At 40.5% G+C, this 21,475-nt stretch overlaps 1 protein-coding gene and 1 long non-coding RNA gene across 5 annotated transcripts in view; both read right to left on the bottom strand.

Moving 5' to 3' along the window:
- LOC311431379 overlaps positions 1–21,475 on the bottom strand; it is a 401,329-nt gene that overhangs the window by 9,423 nt on the left and 370,431 nt on the right. The gene's annotated exons all lie outside the window — the stretch shown is intronic.
- Positions 1–21,475, bottom strand: part of KIAA0319 — a 54,619-nt gene that overhangs the window by 5,640 nt on the left and 27,504 nt on the right. For 3 of the 4 annotated variants that reach the window (XM_084509690.1, XM_084509691.1, XM_084509693.1), the window contains exons 9-20: positions 21,022–21,154; positions 17,333–17,561; positions 15,718–15,841; positions 12,994–13,126; positions 11,980–12,128; positions 10,574–10,725; positions 9,272–9,410; positions 7,869–8,028; positions 6,410–6,552; positions 5,003–5,125; positions 2,314–2,404; positions 1–92 (exon numbers count right to left, since the gene is read on the bottom strand). In XM_084509690.1, the coding sequence (XP_084365816.1) occupies positions 1–92; positions 2,314–2,404; positions 5,003–5,125; positions 6,410–6,552; positions 7,869–8,028; positions 9,272–9,410; positions 10,574–10,725; positions 11,980–12,128; positions 12,994–13,126; positions 15,718–15,841; positions 17,333–17,561; positions 21,022–21,154 (1,668 nt within the window). The remainder of the gene's footprint in view (positions 93–2,313; positions 2,405–5,002; positions 5,126–6,409; positions 6,553–7,868; positions 8,029–9,271; positions 9,411–10,573; positions 10,726–11,979; positions 12,129–12,993; positions 13,127–15,717; positions 15,842–17,332; positions 17,562–21,021; positions 21,155–21,475) is intronic. The other variant, XM_084509692.1, reaches the window with a different exon arrangement.

Here is a 21,475-nt window from a genome sequence, read left to right as displayed (position 1 = left end):
CGTATTTGGGTCTCAGCTCCATTCTCTCCTGCTCATCTATGTTATCTAGGATGGTATATTTTGTTTTCTTTCTTATCTTTGTCCTCTTTCTGCTAAAAAAAAAAAAAAGTTACCAAAAAGATATTTAGCTTACACATACACACATAAATCTGCTCCTTCTCCTTCACTGTACACATAGCTACATGCCCCACATACAGAGCCTCAGAAAGAACCTCCAATCAGAAAGAGCTATTCCAGTATACACCTGTAAAAAGCAGCTGTACAATCTGGACCAGAGGATAGCATTTACTTGATCTGTCTGATATACAGAGATGAAGAAAGAGTGATTTGCTTCCCTAGCCCAAAGGAGTTCAGTTTGTTCAATTTCAACACAGTTAATTAGGCACAAGATAGACACACTCATTAGTTTCCAAATAAAATTTCTGTAAGAAGTTTTTCATTCCTAAACTAAATTGTTTAGGTATCTTTGATGTTGTTGTTGTTTGTTTATTTGGTTGGTTGTTTTAAAACTAAGAGAACTCAAGTAAAGCTTGTCTCATTATATTTACAGAGAAGACCAGTCAAAAATGGAGATTGGCTCCCTCATATATATGCAGGGACAAAGCACTACTGGTCTGAAGCGAAATCCTGATCTAGTCCTTCCTCACTTAAATCCTTCTTCTGCATTCACTTCTATGATGTGGCAAATCTCTACTTTACGTTTTAGCTGTTTGCCAGAGTTACCTTTCCGCTTTCTACCTTACTGAATGTAGAAAGATTTGGAGCTAGAGGAACAGACAGGGCTGTTTGTTTTAATGGACAGGGAACAACTGAAGTATTTCAGAGTAAAAGTAATGGCTTTCATGCATGAAACAAAGGGAGGCGCCTCCCAGAAAATGCTGTCACACCTCAATCATTTTCCTTCCTTTCCTTATATATATATATATAGTATTCATACGATATATATTACATATATGTTATGTAATTTATATATTATATATATTTTTGGGGGGGTGGGGGTGGGAGGGGACAGGGGAGCACGTGCCTTTTTTCTTGGCAAGATTTTTAACTCAAACATCTGAAAAAGCACTCCCAGACACCACAGGTCAGATGTAATTTTTATATTTGAGAAGCAGCTACCTCTCAGTTGGCAACACAGCAACAGCCAGCCACCTGGCTTCCCCTCTACATTCTTTTAAAAAATTATTTCATTTGGCAAGTTATCAAAGCCTTTAAAATCCTCAAATTCCAGACAAATTTTGGACTAAACTGCATCTTCTTCCTGTAGTTTCAACATTGCAAAGGGTGCAAAGGGCATCTCTTGCCATCTTGTCCTGTGAAGCCCTGCTCTTCTCTTTTCACATGTATCTGCATCACTCAGCACTCATTCTGGCACAAGCCATATGAAGACAAAGGCATGGAAGCAGCTGAACTCCATAAACACTCCCTTTTTCATCAAATCCACACAAGCCTGCAAGGCTTTTCACTAACAGCACTGTTCTCTCAACCATAAAAAAAAAGGAAAGCAGTATACCAAGACCAATGCATTTCAAACAGCATCCCTTAAAAGCTCCAAAGAAACCCTAGACCAAGTTAAAAATCAGGAAAAATTTTCATAGCATCTCATTTTTGATAATACCTGAATACCTTTTTGCTGTGCTTTTTTTGTGAAGCAGCAAAAACACTCTCTAGTGACAGCACTTGAAGGGATTGTTACTTTAAAGAATTTCTTAATGGCTTACTAGGAAAGACAACAGAATGTGGGGAGTGACATGCAGAGGGAAATATGACATACAGTGGTAGGGAAAACTGTTTAAGGAAAGAATCAGTAAGTATTTTGAGACAGATTCTTGGCTTAGAAAAGAAGCTTTTCAAGGCTCCTATCCTTGCCTGCCAGCCAGATGCAGCCCAAACATCCATTTTTCCTGTCAAAGACAGACACCAGGTTGGAAGCAGCTCCCTTTGCAAGGCCCAGAACACTCATGTCTCAGTGACCTTCAGGATGTGCCTCTCTTTTCTTAGCATGGAGTACCTGGAGGACTCAGTAAGAGACCAGGAAGATGTGCAGTACACACTCAGCATTTTTCCACAAATAAGCTCTTAATTTGAAGGATACTCCAGCACTGGCTTTTAATTTTTCAAAATGCAGAAGAATACACATAGCCCCAGACAGATACTCCTTTTTTCAAAAATGTACATCTTTACAGAAACAGCTACACGAAGCTCAAGTGTCTGAGAAGAAGTTGAGTGGTTTACTGCTAGGGACTGGACTAAAATGTGGCAGCTGTGTGCAGTTGTTGGTTACACCCCCTCAAAATGAAACGTATTATGTACCTTTTGCAGCAGCAGATGCAGAACCAGGCAAGCCCTATTGTGACCACAATCAAAATAAAAGCAGATAGAGTCACATAGAGTATACTCCACTCTGAAAAAAGAAGCACAACATTTCTTTATAAAGTAATATGAATAGGATAATTTCAAGTACTTTTCTATTAAATACTTCTCCAATCCTGGGCAATCAAGAGTGCCAACAGGATTTTACCAGAACATGGCATCTACATACATGTATATTCTCAGAAGAATACTCAAATATTCTTAAGTTTCCATACCGAAAATGCTCATGTTCAAACCTTTTCCTCTACCTTGTCCCTTTTACAATTCCAGGATATGCAAATTTTACATAGGAGCTGGAAGCCAAGATGGCCATGTAACCACCTCAGCCATCATTCTCTGACTAAAGCAAGCATAAGTGTACTCTGTCGTTTTAGCAGCACTATAAGAGAGCAGCTGATCAGCGATAGATCCTTCTACCTACATGTTTAGATTTTTAAATCCTAGAAAATCTAAGAGGGATTCAGAGAGATGTGCAGAAATGTGAATCTCCCACATGCATATACTATTTCAGTGTTGTTACTGCATATGGAACAACAGAGCATTAAAGGCAAGACAGCAGGAAGCCCCAGCCTCAAGCTTAAAACATACTGTCCCATTTCATTCGGGCAATTACCAACCACTGATCACTAACAGCCAGACACGTGGCCCACAGTTACTTAACAGCTTGTAGCAAATGGCATATTTCCTATTAATTTCTACAGAACTACCTGAAGGCTCACGCATTGCCCAGCAAAATGTCTCCAAGTCTGCACAGTACTAAAAGTTCAGCTTTACTTCAACTCAGACCAATTTAATTATATTAAAACTGTGAAATACTTTAATTAGAGAGTTCCCATACAAAATCAGATTGGCTTAGTTGATTTGTTAGGTATGCCACAGAATACCAACATGATTAAGTTGCAGCTGGGAAACAGAGTCTAGTTTCATCAATACACACACTATCAAATAACCCTTATATCTGGCACAAAATTGTCTCAAACTCTCTCCCTTGACAATGACAGTTTTTATAATTCCCTGGCCCACACCTCAGACAGTGATATGTTTTTAATTCAAGCTCCTAAAATATTTAAAATGCTAAAAATAAAGACTACTATAAAATAGAGACTTTATCACTTCAAGACATTAGTAAAATAATTCCAAGATATTGTTTTCTACAGAAGGCTATTTGGCGGGGGCATGGGGAAACATGAGAAAGGATGAGGAAAAGGCTGAGGTACTTAACACCTCCTTTGCCTCAGTCTTTAGTAGTAAGATGAGTTGTGCTCTGGGTACCCAGACCCCTGAGCTGGTAGATAGGGATGGGGAGCAGAATGAAGCCCTCATAATCCACAAGGAAACGGTTAGTGACCTGTTACATCACACAGACACACAAAAGTCTATGGGGCCAGATGGGATCCACCAAGGGGTACTGAGGGAGCTGGTGGAAGTGCCACTTTCTGTCATTTATCAACAGTCCTGACTAGCAGGGGATGTCCCAGTTGACTGGAGGCTAGCAAATATAATGCCCATCTATAAGAAGAGCCGGAAGAAGGACCAGGGGAAACTCTGGTTTCCCCTTGGTGCTGGGGAAGGTTATGGAGCAGAACATCGAAGTGCCATCTTGCAGAACATACAGGACAATCAGTTGATAAGACTCAGTAAACATGGGAAAGGCAAGTCCTGCTTGACTAACCTCATCTTCCTCTATGACAAGGTGATGCACTTAGTGGATGAAGGAAAGGCTGTGGATGTTGTCTACCTAGACTTTAGTAAAGCTTTTGACACTGTTTGCCACAGCATTCTTCCGGAGAAACTGGCTGCTAATGGCTTGGACAGGCATACACTTCACTGGGCAAAAAAACTGGCTGGGTGGCTGGGCCCAAGGAGTTGTGGTGAATGAAGTTAAATCCCGTTGGCAACTGGTCACAGATGGTGTCCCCCATGGCTCAGTATGGGGGCTGGTTCTCTTTACCATCCTTATCAATGACCTAGAAGAAGGGATCGAGTGCACTCCAAGTTTGCAGACAACACTAAGGTGTGCATGAGTGTTGATCTGAGTGTCCAAAAAGGGCAACAAAACTGGAGAAAGGTCTAGAGAACAAGCTTTATGAGGAATTGCTGAGGAAACTGGGGTTATTTAGCCTAGAGAAAAGGAGGGTCAGGGGAGAATTAATCACTTCAACTACCTCAAAGGAAGATGCAGTGAGAGGCTCTTCTCTCAAGCAAGAAGCAATAGGACAAGAGGAAATGGACTCAAGTTGTGCCAGGGGAAGCTTAGGTTGGATTAAATGGTTGTGAAGCATCGAAACAAACTGCCCAGGAAAGTGGGCAGCTTGTTTTGATGTCACCATCTCTGGAAGTATTCAAAAGATGTGTAGATGTGGTGCTTAGGGACATAGTTTAGTGGAAGACTTGGTAGTGCTAGCTTAATGGTTGAACCTGACAATCTTAGAGGTCTTTTTCAACCTAAACAATTATATGATTCTATCATTTTGGTTGGTAGGCTGTAGGCTGAACAATAAAGAGACTGTTCTAACCCTTCCGCAGCATCTACCTCCTATGTAAGTACCCCATTCTGATGGCAAATACTCAACAGTCTCACAAAAAGACAAATGATTCTTGGAATACATCCCACAACATGCAAACTCACCACAATTACTCTCGCCATCATTTAGGTAACGATGAATCAAGTTTTCCATCCACAGCTGGTAGCAAATGCAGCGCTTTGTTATAGGGTCACAGTGTCCATGTCCAGAGCATTTTAAAAGACACGCTATGAATAATGCCAAACATAGATCAGTTGCATAAATGGTCAACTTGCCATGCGTTCTCTTACTGTGAGGACTAGATTGGTGGTAAAGCACCTAGTTCATAACATTCTGACATACTTTTTAAAAACTCTTGTCTTTGATGTTACATATTAAACAGCTACACAGTTCAGCAGGCTGTGAAAAGATGAGAATATCTTACACATACAATACTGAAATTATATCCAAGTCAACATCAGCTTATTCCAAACAGAAGTAAAGATGAGTTGAAGTTACAGAGTTCAGACCTCCTCCTTTCTTTATGACTCATTTTTAAGAACTTCTGAAGTACCTGAGAACTAAAGAGTATTAGTATTCACAGGTACTGTAAGGAAAGCATCACACTGATAAACTATAGCATATTTCAGTATTTCAAAACTCAACTCCAGCAACTGAGGCCTGAACATTTATGTATTATTTGCTTACAGTAATACCTGTTGTTAGATCAATGCATGTTAGAATAAAATTAAAAAAAAGTTACCCCCCCCTTAAACTTACAGTAGCAGATTTGCCATGTCAGGAAAACATTAAGGACCATTTTCAAGTGATACCTACACATTTTGATAATCCAAGTACATTTAGAATAAAACAAATCCTTTTCAACAGGTGAACAAAGCCAGAATTTATTACAGAATTTATGACTATTTAAGTGCTAGAGTTTATTCACTATTTTCATTTGGATCACAGTCTCCAGATTTTAAATCTAACAGGTAGTCATATCTGTAATATCTGAGGATCATAAAGGGTTCACATTACTACAGTAGTTTAATATAAGGCTAGATCTTGAAGTTCAAAATTCATTTAGGAGAAAAGAAAAAGTTCATTATGAGAAACCTCAGAGGCCTGTCTGTGATGCAAATATAACCTCACTAGAAGACAAGGTTAAACCACAATGATGACCTGACCATTTTGCCTGCTATACACAGATAAAAACAAATTACATTACAAGTCCATCACTGAACACTAAAAGCCTTGAACGAACCAGACATTGAACATTCTATATTATGGCTACATTAAGTTTTGCCTATCTTCCAACAAAAGATGGTATGAGTGGGGTACCTTTCTCCTCATCCCCCAGGACTTTCAGATGCAGAACAGATAAGACTAACAGCATGCAAAAGCACGTATTTTAACAGACCACAAGTACTGGCACCAGTCTGTGACAAATGAGCATGCATTTTAAATATTGTCTTCAATGTCATCTTTCAGAAACAAAAATCCAAGCACCAGACACCAGATGGCAAACATACCAGCCGTGTCAACCCGCAAGACTTTAAAAAGCAGAAAGTCAGCCTTCTCTTTCAAAAGCTGCACATGCAGAGTTCGAGAGACATCTGATGCCTTGAACACCTTGGAAGGATGCCCGTTCTGGACATAGAATACAACTGCAGTGCTGCAGAGAGAACAGCATAGGTTAGGACTATAGGTCAAAGATTACTTTTGTCAGGCATTTAATTTACAGCCTTTGTTTTGCTTGTTTCTGTATCACCACTGATACAGATGTGGCAACTCTACGTCTATCCACATGTCATGACTACTGTACTTCATTCTGACCCAGAAGCACCAATAGTTCTCTGGCTCCTTGGTTTTACAGAAGAATGTTGAGAACAACAAGAAATTAATTCCTTCCTTGGTCTTCCTGACTCTCACTTTAAGAGAAGTACGTATGCAATGTTTGCTTTCCCTCCTCTTGTCTAAGACCTGCCACAAAGCACTCTGAAGCAGTGAGAGTAACTTTAGAAAACTGAATTTAAGAAGAGGAAAAACATAGGATCAAGAGAAACTTGTGGCAGTTTTTTTTTATTGGGTGGTGTTGATCTCATCCCATGTCATGTGCTTCAGGGAACATCTGAAGCTGAAAATCAGTAGTTGGAAGATGTGATTCAAGTATTATAGCTAGACATGCTATATTTATTTTTTCCCCCCTTCCTTTTAATTTTACAAGGTTCCCAGAGAAGTGAATAGATAACAAAATAGGTTGAAAATCACCAAGCAGTTAGCAATAAGTAATTTAAAGTAAGATAACTCATGTCAACAGGTTTTTAATCAATCATGCCGTGAAGTTGTTCTGGCTACATACAGCCATCTCCACCCCTCTAACCTAAGTAGAGCAGGTATCTGCTCTGAGTAAGATACTACATGTAGCATAAAACATACTACAAAGTCTGCTGTTTTCTCTACGAAAAAGGATTTTTGTTATCAGTTACCTGGAGAAAAGTATATAAAGTATTTAGAGTATCAAAACCTTAGAGAGGAAATAGAACAAAAGGACAATAAAACAAATTTGAGCAGATACAGCTGAAAACTTATTTTGAAATATAGTACTTGCTTCTCTATGGTCTATCTTACTCCAGTCAGCATTCAGGAAAAATAATAGTACAATATGGAACAGAGACACTGGATTTTGTGCATGTGCTTTCTTTGAAGGAATGAAAAAACATTAAGGGAATAAAAAAAACCTGATCACCTGTATGGAAGTTTTTTGTTTGTTTGTTTGCTTGTTTAAATAAAACATTTCAGACCTAAGGCTTTGGAGAGCTCACTTCATCAATTTTCTACCACAGAAGAAAGTAACTTCTTAAAATATATACTGCTGAGAGGTACAGCATTTCTGGTAATTTTTTCCACATTATTTTGTAACTAAATATGAGCTGTGAGACACTCAATGAAAATCAGAAATCTTCCTGGCACAGCAGGGCATCTTTGTACCTTATATCTGAGTAGGCTTGTATCTTCTGAACTTTGATATCTGAATCCAAGACATTCAATAATACAGCCAGCTGTCTCACCAGGGTGTCCTTCTGCTGTTCACTCAGCTGTCCCACTCCAACTTGCAGAATCAGCTCCACCAGACCACTCCTTTTGGGATCTAACAGGAGATGATGATGATATGCTATCAGAGGTTGGCAAATATTTCATTATCAACTAAAGACAACACTCAGTACCAAAAACATTTATTAATACTGTATTTTCCTACTTAAGACCAACATCTCTTACAATCCACCTTTTTTGTGTTCTTAATAAACTACTAAGATAGCCTACATCTTCACATTGCTTCTGAAATAAATCTGGTAGGTCCTAAGATAGCAGCTCATCTTATACTAGTTGGAAAAAGGCACTTCAGTGCGTACTTCAGTTAAGCATTACCATATTTTTGCACAGAATAACAATTTGTTTCCCTAAATGCTGCCATCTAAAATGCTGCCATCTTACACTACGTAAGTCTAATTCCTAAGTTCCCTGCTAGTGATCTATGGCTGGCTACCAACCAGAAAAAGGACTCAAAGATGAACTCACATGGTAATATGCAAAACTGTGTGAGTCTACATGAGGATGGTCAGCTTCAGAAATACCAAATATATTTCCCTTCAAAAAAATGGAGAGTTGTTAAATAATACTTGCACTTCTAGAGTGCTCTGCAAACTAAACAAGCTTCACAGATATGCAATGAGAATTCTGAGCCAACTATCGTGTCTACATTCAACAACAAAGTGAGGAATAAATAAAATCATTGCTCAGGAACCAGTCAAATAAGAACTCTGTGACAGACCCATGACTTCATGCTAATATCCTGAGACCTCCACCTATACTTCTATCACATAGCCGTCTAGACTACAATTGAAAACAAGACTTCATATGAGCAATATCAGACCGTGAAAAGCCAATTTAAAAAAAGAAAAGGAAGTCTTTGGGGTTTTTGTCCTTCAAAATGAAAGAAGGAAAAAAATAATGCAAGTACACTTTCAACAATCAAACATGTTATTGCAGCATTTGCACCTAAACTTTGTGCTCAGCTCTCATCTTCTTAACTGACGAACTAATTAATAACCAGAAAAAAAATGAAACACAAGAAATGAAAAGCAACAGAGTAACTAAGTGAAAACATTAACTAAGAAGTATGATTTTCATATCTCCAGTACAGCAATAATGTAATTGGTTGGAGAGAACAATCTTGATGTGCCTTGTTCTCTACATACAGGTTTATTGAGAGGTAGGAAGATAGACAGACTTTGTGTTTTAACCTGAGAGAACCTTGTGAACACTGAAATAAGTGAAAAGGAGAACAAAGATGAGGTATTCACAACGTATCGATGACCTTTTAATTGTCATACCAGGCCGCACTTCAACAGTAGCAGAGTCAATATCTGAATCTCCTTTGGCATCTGTCACTTTCAAGTGAAAAGTATAGGTTCCTTCCACCAGATTGGTTAGCTGCAGTACTGCCTCATGGTCTGAGCCACGGATCACATCCTGAAAAAAAAAAAAAAAAAAACAAGAATGATTATAACCCTCAGCGAAAATTGCAGGTGTGACTAGCAACTCAGACATCTAATATAACAGAGTGGATTCTTGCTTTGGCTTTTGGACAAATGTGATGTGCCCCCGGTTTATAGCACAATAATACAAGTTTGGAAGTGGGAGTTAAATGAGGATATCTGCACACAGTAAGAATGCTTTTTCTTAAAAACAAACAAACAAAAAAACCCACACAACTCAGATATAACAGCTGACATCCTCAAGTACTCATCTGCCTGAAGATCTGATAGTTACATTAGTATTTCTCAATCCTTTATTCTGCTTTCTTACATACTAAATCCTAAATCATTTCCTCTCCTTGGTGTTCATGTATTTCCAACGATCATCTCTGCCAGCTCTAAGTTAAACCTCTTCAGTTCTCCTCATATCTTTATGCGAATTGCTTCTCTAAATTTTGCTATCATTTTGCTGTTTCTTCTCTCCCAGTTCTTGTCAATTTGCCACTGCCTTTCTGGCTGTGAAGAGCTTCCTAAAACGCTTTGTGGGCATAGGAAAATGAAGAACTTATCACAGTTTTAGTAGCTGACACGTGAACTTCAGTTTATCAGGAGTAATTCAGCTATCTGGCAACAGCCAGAGAAGACTCCACTGCCCTAATGTCGGGGCTATTCCCTGTAATCTGCTAGGCAAGATATCTACTCATCCAGCACTGAACACCATTTTTATTATAACAAACTGGCTATCTCACCTCATCTGGTACTAGACAAAATTCCTTCGTATATATTGACACTTCTCATTCTCTCAGAGCCTTCCTGTTTTGGAATACCTGGATTTCAGATTATTTTCTTTCAAACACATTAGCTTGTTACTATCACTGATTAGTAGTGAAGGGTCATGACTTTATTTTTCTGTCTCAAGTCTTTCCCAACCAAATCTAGACTGCTGCAGTCCTCTTAACTAAGATATTCAACAGCTGTACTTGTAAACACCACCAGGCTTCTTGAACCAAAGCATTAGAGAGAGCTGGGAAGACAAACCAGAAATAGATACCATCCCTCTCATTGCAGCTCCTGAGTCGTTATCTGCTTGCCCTGCTGCAGTGAAGCTACATGCATAATTCAAAATTTGACTCCAGTTAAAGCCTTCAAGAAACTTACCCCAGCTGCTGGGCTTTGACCATCCCGAATCCACAAATATGACACAATCCCCTGGTCATCGGAAGATCTTGAGCCATCCAATGTAATAGAGTTATTGGGAAGCACCAGCACATGTTTCCCACCAGCACGTGCCTGGGGTGGACTGTTGTTTTCTAGCCATAAAAATAGTGGGGGAAAAGGATTTGCTTTCAAATCATGTGAGATGCGACATGCAATTGCCAATACACCCACACTGCAATTCTCTACCTGATGATTAGACGCAGTAGCAAGAGAATCTTGTGCCAAATGGATGGGGAAATGATGAGTGAGCGTACAGAATTTGGCTCTGAGATTATTATAATCTAACAAAAGCAGAGCTGCACCACAAGTAGAATAGCAACAAGAAACACCATCCAAAAAGATCTTTTACAAAAAGCATTGTGGGATACTCTATTTACAGTCTCACAATAACATCAGATTATCTCAGTCAAACAATTTTTTTTTCTATCTGCTTAGAAGCACAGCCTAGCATGACATCACCATGCCGGGCTCTTTTCTCCTTCAGAAACATATCACTTATTTCTTAATAGAGGCTTGCGTAAAGCCCTTACATTTTCACAACGCCTATATTAAAGCAAAGTGTCTCTACTAGTAAATACAGTTCCCAAATGCTTTTTGTTCATTGTAAGCAATGAAGTTAGAGCATGCATTGGAAGTACGGCCAAAAACACCAGAGAAACACGAAACCATTTTATTTCCAGAAGCCAGACATCACTGGACTTTTTTTGTAGAACATAACTGATAAAACAGAGTTCCAGGAAGCTGTGACACTGAACGGAATACCTCACTGGTCTGAATATTAGGTTAGATATAAATCATTCCACTTTAGGCAGATGTCCAGTGCACTGGCTCTGTGCTTCAGAACAGCACAGTTCTCTGTGACAGAGGCAATCTCCTTGCCTCTTCCTAATCAGCCAGGTTTTTGCTAAACATAACTGTTTAGCAAAATCAAAATAAATACAGGTCTTTTAATGTTAAGTTTTAAAGTAGAAATTGGCATATCATGAAACCTCATTTCTTGGATGAGACTTAAAAGTGAGTGCTTTTCTGATCAAAGCTTAACGTTAAGAGTAGAATTAAAACATATCCTCTTATGGAACTAGAGGCATTATGGTCAAAAATATTTTGGAGTATTTTTATTACACCTAATTCTGCATGTATTTAACTTGGAAAAAAATGCAGGAAGTGAATCCGTTTTACCAGTTAATCTCATTACTCCTTTATTACAAAATGATGGCAACTCTTCTTGAATACTCTTGAAACATGACAACAAATGCATTATCTGTTCCAATTTCTGTTACTTTGTCAGTGATTGAATTAACTGGCAAATCGCCTATCACATCCTAAGCAGCAGCAACTAGGCTTACCTTCCTTCACAGTAATAGACAGCACAGATGCACTGCTTAAACCCTGCTGGTCTTTTACTGTCAGCCTGAAGCGATAGGTGCCAACCCGTAGACCAGTCACAGTTGCTACTGCTTTGTCACCATTTTCCATTTGTACAAAGCTTGGCCCACTGAAACAAAACATCTCATGAAAAATAATCCTGCAAAGCCAGACAATTTTTTCTCTCAGCAGCATCACTCATACCATTTACCATTATGGATACTGGGGTTCTACCACTTCTACAAGCATTGATAAGAGAATTACAACAATGAATTTGGATCAAAATTTATAATTCAGTCTTCTGCAAACTTTGAAAACTTCCACCACCACATACCCTGTAATTAGAAGAGCACAAAATGGAGCCCAAGAGTCCAGCCTCCTTGCTGAACTATTCCATAAAAGCATGCAAATGCTGTTGGTCTAACAGCCACTTACAACAAGGCCAGGGTGCCACCAAACCTCTTTCTGTACCACGGACAGGACAGCGGCTAATAGGATCAATTAGCTTGATCCTTACTACAAACTTCTATAAAGTATTTTCAATCATTATTCAAGAGTGTTTTAGTCATCTACTAATGAAAGCTCAGGCTAAATAGATTGTGATTTTACTTTGTTATTTAACAAATAGAAGTGACTGAGAAAGCACTTGACAGTAGAAAAAAAAAAAAAAAGAGTACATTATAGTGAAGTACCAAAGTACCATTACAGGAAAGTACCCAAGCCTGTTACTCACTTTATTGAGAGATTTATTGAGTTTATGTAACTTTTTCATAAAATAACTTTGTAATTCAAGATGACACAGAGAAAAACATAGGCAGGCCAATTTGAACATAAATTATTGTCTCTCACCCTATTACCACCTGAGAAGGAAAAGCCTCAAAGCAGTTCTCAAATACTGCGTCACCCAACACAACTGCTTAAGAGGCTCTGGAACTCAAGCACTTTCACTTTCTATTTTATTTTTAAACCAGAGATAGTCATCTCTCTCTAGATACCTGATATTTTCCCAGTGATAGAAGACAATGCCTTGGTCATCTTGGCTTCTGCTTCCATCCAGTGTTGTACTTTCTACTGGGAAGGTCAACTCCTTGTCAGGGCCAGCCACTGCTACTGGAGGACTGTTATTTTCTGTAAAAATAATATTTAGTGCATCACATTTGCTGCACCATCAGGGACTGTCAATCAGAGGAAAGATTTTACACAGAATATTAGATCACAAGCCTTGATTATATGCTCAAAGGTGTAAATCACGAAATGGCTGAGGTTAGAAGGGACCTCTGGAGGTCATCTGGTCCAACCAACCTGCTCAGGGAAGGACACCTAGAGCAGATTGCCCAGGACCATGTCCAGACAGCTTCCAAAGATACCTAGGAGGGAGTTTCTACAACCTATCTGCGCAACCTGTGCCAGTGCTTCGTCACCAACCCGTACAGTAAAGTGCTTCTTGATGTTTAGATGACACCTCCTGTGTTCCAGGTTCTGCCCACTGCCTCTTGTCCTGTCAGTGGGCACTCTTCTTTCAGGTATTTATAGACATTGGTAAGATACCCCTGAACCTCCTCTTCTCCAGGCTGAACAGTCCCAGGTCTCTCAGCCTTTCCTTACAGGAGAGATGCTCCACTCCCTTCATCACCTTTGTGGCCATTCATTGTACTCTCTCCAGTAGTTCCGTATCTCTCTTGTGGAGCCCAGATCTGGATATAGTACTCTACTGGCAGCCTCACCAACACTGACTAGAAGGTTATTAATTACCTGTTGGTGATACTGGCTGTATCTACTCATGTAGTCAAGAATGCCATTAGCCTTCTTTGTGGCAAGGGCACACTGCTGATTCACGTTCAATTTGGTGTCCACCAGGAGCCCCAAGCCATTTTCTGCGAAGTTGCTTTTCAGCTGGGTGATGCCCAGAACATAATGGTGCCTGGGGTCATTCCTCCCCAAGGTACAGGACTCCACACTTCTCCTTGTTGAATTTCATGAAATTTGTCAGCCCACCTCTCCAGCTGTCTAGTTCCCTCTGGATGGCTATGCGACCCTCTGGTGAGACACCCCCTTTTATTTTTTTAAATCATCCACAAATTTACTGAGGGTGCACTCTACCTCATTGTCCAGATCATTTGTGAAGTTATTGAACATGACAGGACCTAATACTGACCCATGTGGTACTCTGATCATTACAGGCCTCCATCTAGGCTTTGCACCAGTGATCACTACCCTCTGGGCTCAGCCATTCAGCCAGTTTTCAACCTACCTCACTGCCTACTCTCCTCTTATCTAATAGGGTGGTCATCTCATCACAGAAGTTCATCAGGCTGGTCACGTATGACTTCCCCCTGGTGAATCCACACTGACTGCTCCTGATGATTTTCTTATCCTTCATGTGCTTGCAAATGGCTTCCAGGGTTAGGTGTTCCATCACCTTCCCATAGATACACTTGTGAGTCACACATCTAATATGCTCAAACGAGCAAAAAGCGCTAGGTGGGAGAAATGAGCTCTGTAACATGCCAAATTCCACAGCAAGTTCTCCCTTTTTCACAGTCACACTCCATGAACTTTACAGTCCACTCAGTACATCGTATCAGAATGTTCTATGACAAGAGCAGTGTGGTATTGATCTAGTTTCACCACTGAGACCCTTTCAAACTACCCACGTGAATATGGTTCTTTACCTTAAAAGAACTGACACAGGTTTCCTGCTGCTCAATGTCAGCGCAATGCCACTAGCCTAACATCAGTTTCAAGCCTGTGAATATTTAGTGCAGAAACATAACCTATTAAGCTGTTTTCAACCTTTGCTGTTGTGGCATGGTGAACCACGAACACTACCATTTTCCTGAATATTTACTTTCCCTTAGACCTGCCTTCAGCAATAGCTCCTTCCCATTTCCACACTATCACCAATCTAAAAGGCACCACCATATGATGTACTTGAGATTTATCTTCCTGATTTCTCCATTAAATGCCCATTATAAAGTTTCCCCAGAAGGGGCCATCTACAAAAAGCTGTAGAATAAGCAACACCGGGGAGACACCACATTGCTCTATAGTAGAATATGAAACCTTCAGATAGGCAGAAAAGGCCACTTTGGATGTAAAAATCTACAACAGGCAAACATAACTAACTCTCTCCCCCACCCACACCCCCATTTAAAAAAACAGTAAAAGTAAAAAAAATATCAGATGAGGCCTGCTCCATTTGGACCTGTTCATCATTCAGCTTCCAAATCTAAACAACCAAGTGAAAGAAGCAGTTTTTGAAAACTACTCGCTTGACTTTCCCCCCCTTAGTACATGCAACAGAATTCTAGGGAGAATTCATATCACACAAGGGTTCTTCAAGAACTACAAAACAGTAAGAAAATTGAATAAAACATTGATTGATATATTGAACACCTTTGCAAAACAGATTTTGCAGGATATTAAACTGAGAGCTACATTTTAGTTGTTAGAAGTACACTCAAACATCTCTGTGCAGGGTGCCTTACATAATCAGGCTGGTGGGAGCCTTCAGGATCACCATCCGGACTTTCTGCAGTTCTGTTCTATTGTTTGCTTTGATAGAAAATGGAGGTGGAAGAGTCCTTGATGCAGGAATACCGGCTGTTCAGACTGCCACCTGAGTGGTGCAATGCAGGGAGATGAGGTATTTGAGGCTGGTGCTAAAGCATCAGGCTGGGCCACCCCGAGGGACCCAGACGTGCCTGCAGTCAACTTACCAGGCTGTACTATCAGAGTGACCTCAGCTGTGGAGCGCTGCCTTGCTGAGTCTGTGACAGTCAGCTGGAAAGTATAATCTCCTTCCTGCATTGCAGATAACTGGAGGTACGGAGTCCGCACTCCCTACACAGCGGGGAGGGGGGAGGGGGGAGGGAGAGAGATGGATACAGAAAAGCTCAAAACATCTTAGAGAGCAAACATGGAGGAAAAACAAAATTTGTTTTAATTCACAATAATAATAATTCATTGCTTGAGCAAGCAGTGGAAGCACCTTGTAGACAAAGAGTAGACTTAAAATTTGATGCACAGATGTCATATACCCAATATTGCAGCTGTCTACCAACCCAGAGACCTATATAGAGACAGTAAACCTTAATTTTTTATGTTACTATAATCGCTGCATTATTTCTGGACAACAGTAATTGTAATGAACACATGGGAAACTAACTTTCTCAATTAGCAAATTAAACACCAATGAAAGATACTATAAAATTATTTTAAAAAAATCATGACATCGATTAACATAATATTTATTTATGAAAGACAGTTAAACACAAAAACAAGTAATTAAACTCAAAAGCATACTTGACTTGACCCCAGCCAGGAAGGCTTGGAGAAAAAACACATATCAAACAAGACAACTCGGTCCTCAGTATACACTTATGGCAGTAATTATTTGTCACATATGTAAGTTCACAATAAGGCTAGGCCCAGCTATATGTTCTTTTGCTAACAGCATTTAAAGCATATCTCATGAGAAACAACAAATCACAATTTCCTTCTTCATCGATTGCAATTATCGTCTTTTCCAGGGAAGTCTCGTGTGAACTAAAGGATATGGAGCAGATCCACCTGGAAACTCTGCTAAGGAGCATGGAAAATAAGAAGGTGATTGGTGACAGTGAACATGGCTTCTCTAAGGGCAAATCGTGCCTGACAAATCTGGTGGCCTTCTACAGCAGGGTTACAGCATTGGTGGAAAAGGGAAGAGCAACTGACATCATCTAACTGAAAACTGTTACTGACTTCAATTCTCAGATTTAAAAAATACAATAAAAGAAAAAATAAATATGCCACCATAAAAGAGCATAAACTCATTTTGACTTCATAGGAATCTCATGTTTTAGTGAGCATAAAAAACACCAAACAGTGTGAATTGTTAGAAAGCTGACAGAAGTCTTGTGATCTTTCATTCAAAAAACAGAGTTCTTTCTCAGGTGCTACTTTCTCCAGGAAGAGAAACTGTTTAAAGAAGATGCTGATTACCACTACCTTCTCTCAAAAACAGTTTGTGGCATGTCTAGCCTCTCAGAAGATGCAAACCTGTGGAGCAGGTAATAGGGTCCATGGTCAGAGCAAACTGAAATTCTCATACTCCCAGGGAACAAACAATAGCAAGAAGGAGAAATGACAATAAAGCATGAAAGAAAAAAAAAAAAAGCGATGATGAGAAGGAATTAGAAGTAATATCTGAAAAAGCTGAATACATCAGAGAGGAACAGCAGCACTCTGGGTATTTTAGTACTCCTGAATAGTTACTTTTGTGTGTGTTTCTTCATATAAAGGCAAAGATAAAAGAGCATTCTAATACTACATAAGGAGAGAGAGACATACCTGCATTGCTACCACCTTGCCTTTGCTTTTGGGACTGAGTGACCACTCATAGCTGACAATTTCATGGTCATCACTGCTCTGGTTTCCATTCAGTGTGATGAAGTTCTGGGGCAAGGTGACTGCCTGATTAGGTCCTGCATTAGCAATAGGTGGGTAATCCACTGGTTTGTTGACAGTCAGAGATGCAATTGTGGAGTTGGCTGCTCCATCTGAATCAATCACTGTGAGCCTACAATAGGAAAAAACAATATTGGAAATTGTTAGACCAGACTGCTGCTAAGCTATAAGGTCAAAGATTCACATTTTTCTGGTATGTGAAGAGAGCAAAATCGATACATAAACCAGAGTTGCTGATCTAGATTATGTGAACTTCTGCTTCAGAAAGACTTGAACTAAGGCTGGAAAGAAACTCAGAAGTCTGATTTTCAACCACATCTTGCAACCTGAAAAAAAAAAAAAAAAAAAAAAAAAAGGCCTAGCTATTCTGGATACCAGATAAAAACTGTTCCCTGCAATCAGCAGCAACTCCATCATTTCAAATAGCTTTTGCTACAAAACCTTCAAAGTTTTGGTCAATAAAAAACAGGATTTCATTCACTGGCTATACTCCAACAGCCTCTGTTAATAACTACACCCAGAACAATTCTAAGCGTTCAGAAAGTCTGCTTGTCATAGCACAAAAACAGCTTGTAACTTCTTATTTCTTTGTAACATGCTGCTACTAATATTAATGGACTTTATCATCAGCTCTGATTTTGGAAGGAGACATCAAGTGACAAAACTAAATGTAGCACAGGGTTTAAACAATCACTATTGCCTTTCAGAAACACAGTGGCAAATTACCTAAAAGTGAGAGACTTGAAAGCGACGACAGACTGACCTCCACAGTGTGGTAACCAACTACATCTCTAATGAACCACTGTTGCAACTACTGTATACAGCTGAACATATGGAAGGGAATCACACCTGTAGCCTTCCACAAGTGAGAACAAAACTAGTGCTCCTTCGTCCTCTCATTAGGGAATGCATACTTTTGCAGTGGATGCACGGCCATGTGTGTCAGGAGTCCTGGATTTTGTTTTCCAACTAATTTCCTGTGAGCTTGAACAGTAGAGTAAGTAGCCTGTTCAAGTACCTCATCCTCTCCTAAAGGCACATGAATATAGGAAGTGATTTCTTAGTTCCCTTGTGTGCAGAATACACTTAACAGCACTGCTTGTAAGTGAACTCTGTCCTTTTCAATAGAGGAAAAGTAATCTTACTCTCACTTCTGCCACTGTACAGCATGGCACAACTCCAGTAAAGAACAGAGAATGGAAGCTGAAGCAATTTTTCGTGATGCCTATGCAAAACAGCATGTTTCACATATATGTACACCGGTCATCAGCAGGCTTCCACATTCTTCTGATGCTACACTGATATCTGATGTATCCACTTGCAGGCTGTTACCTACTGGCAGCCAAGGCTGGATCAGTGGAAAGCACACAGGTACAGGATGAGGCTTTAAATTAAGAAGTCCAGAAAATGAACCCTGATTTTAATTAAAGCACACGGAACTGCAAACATTGCTTCTGTTGTCTGGACAAAATCCAGTGGATTTTGCAAGGATTAATTGGAAGAAAATAACAGCAAAGCAATGGCTTTTAGAAAGAACAGAATTACTCTTATAAAATCAGCACACCACGTCGCCTTGCAAAGATCAGTCTCCCAGTACTGTTCTGTCTGCCACCACCACTCAGGGGATGACTTTCACATCCTGACTGCAGTCTCATGTCAGGACATTTGCCAAGTTCTAAGCTGAAAAGAAATAAAAGATGTTCTCTCCCACTTACTGTTGCAGGAAGTGGGAGGTTATTTCATTTTATTTCATTTCCTATGCAAAACGAGGTGTCACTTTGTGCTGCAAAACATCATCACACCAGTATCAAAAAATCACAGCAAGCACTTCTTAATGAAACTTGTCCCTATCTCTCTCTACTGTGAAAAATGAAGGTGAAGAGCATACAGAAAAAAAATGAAGCTCCTTAAGGAGGTAGACATGAGCTTAAAACCAAACAAACATTTAATCATTAAGATTGGAGAAGACCTCCATGATTATCCAGTCCAACCATCCCCCTACTGCCAATGTTGCCCACTAAACCATTTCCTGAAGCTCCAGGTCCAACCTTTCCTTGAACACTCCCATGGACGGTGACTCCACCACCTCCCTTGGCAACCTGTTCCAATGCCTGACTGCTCTTTCTGACAAATCTCTCCTGTTTCCAACCTGAACCTCCCCTGGCACAACTTGAGGCCATTACCTCTAGTCCTAGCACTGGTTATCTGCGAGAAGAGGCTGAACCCCAGCTGCCCACACCTTCCTTTCAGGCAGTTGTAGAGAGCAAGAAGGTCTCCCCTGAGCCTCCTCTTCTCCAGACTAAACAACCCCAGTTCCCTCAACTGCTCCTCACAGCACTTGTGCTCCAGGCCCTTCACCAGCTTCATAGACCTTCTCTGGACACGTTCCAGGGCCTCAATGTCCTTTCTTGTACTGGGAGGCCCAAAACTGAACACAGTACTTGAGGTGCGGCCTCACCAGAGCAGAGTTCAAGGGGATGATCACCTCCTTGGTCCTGCTGGCCACACTGTTTCTGATACAAGCCAGGATGCCGCTGGCCTTCCTGGCAACACTGCTGGCTCATGTCCAGGTGAGCACTGACCAACACCCCCAGATCCCTTTCCTCTGCGCAGCTTTCCAGCCACTCTCCCCCAAGCCTGTAGCACTGCATGGGGTTGTTGTGGCCAAAGTGCAGGACCCAGCACTTAGCCATGTTGAATCTCATCCCATTGGCCCCTGCCCATCAACCCAACCTGTCCAGGTCTCTCTGCAGGGCCTTCCTACCCTCCAGCAGAGCGACGCTTCCCCCCAGTTTGGTGTCATCTGTAAACTTACTGAGGGTGCACTCAATTCCCTCATCCAAATCATCAATAAAGATATTAAAGAGGATGGGCCCCCACACCGACCCCTGGGGAACACCACTCATGACTGGCTGGATTTCACTCCTTTCATCACCACTCTCTGGGCCCAGCCGTCCAGGCAGTTTTTAACCCAGCAAAGACTGTACCTGTCTGAGCCATGGACTGCCAGCTTCTCCAGGAGAATACTGTGGGAGACCGTGTCAAAAGCCTTGCTGAAGTCTAGGCAGACTGCGTCAGCCTTTCCCTCATCCACCAGGAGGGTCACCCAGTCATAGAAGTAGATTAGGTTAGTCAGGCAGGACTTGCCTTTCATGAACCCATGCTGACTGGCCCTGATCCCCCCACTGGTATAGTGTGATTGCATTCAAGATGACCTGTTCCATCGGCTTTCCTGGCACCAAGGTCAGGCTGACAGGCCTGAAGTTCCCCAGGTCCTCCTTACGACTCTTCTTATAAATGGGCGTCACATTAGCAAGTCTCCAGTCATCCATGATCTCTCCAGAAAACCAAGACCGCTGATAGATGGTGGAAAGCGGCCCAGCAATCACATCCACCAACTCCCTCAACACCCTTGGGTGGATCCTATCTGGCTCAATGGCCTTGTGAGAGTACAGGTGGAGTAGCAGGTCTGTAACTGTTTCCGCCTGAATAATGGGGGGTTTCTTCAGTTCATCTAGCTGACATCAAAGAAAGACTTATAACCTGAAAAGGAAGTATCTACACAGGCATACCTGAAAGTGTAGTTTCCAGGAACAAGCTTAGACAAGTGCAAGACAGGTGTGTCAGCAGATGCCTTCTGCTCTCGCAAAGGGCCTTTAATTTCCTCCCAGTGATAACTCACTATCTTCATATCATCTATACTTTCTACATGAATTAAAGAAAAACATATCAGTATATTGTAACAATAGCTTGTATGAATACTAAAGTCTCTCATGAACTTATCCCTAACCAGTGTTCTATAATAATCTTTACAAGCATATTCAAACAGAGTTTGTGTACCACAGCTACTGAATGACACATTATGAGTTACATTTTGTTTGCTCTACCATAAAAAAATATATATTCTTCACGCACAGATAAAGTTAATCTCAGTCAGATTCACTGCACATGAAAGTAGAATGACTACATATTCCCATTTTTTTTTTCTTGGTAAATACAAAAATGTAAACCTTCGCTTAACTTCAA

Source organism: Aythya ferina (genome assembly GCF_964211825.1).
Source record: "Aythya ferina genome assembly, chromosome: 2".
Taxonomy (NCBI): Eukaryota; Metazoa; Chordata; class Aves; order Anseriformes; family Anatidae; genus Aythya; species Aythya ferina.
This window is presented reverse-complemented; position numbering and strand designations above follow the sequence as displayed.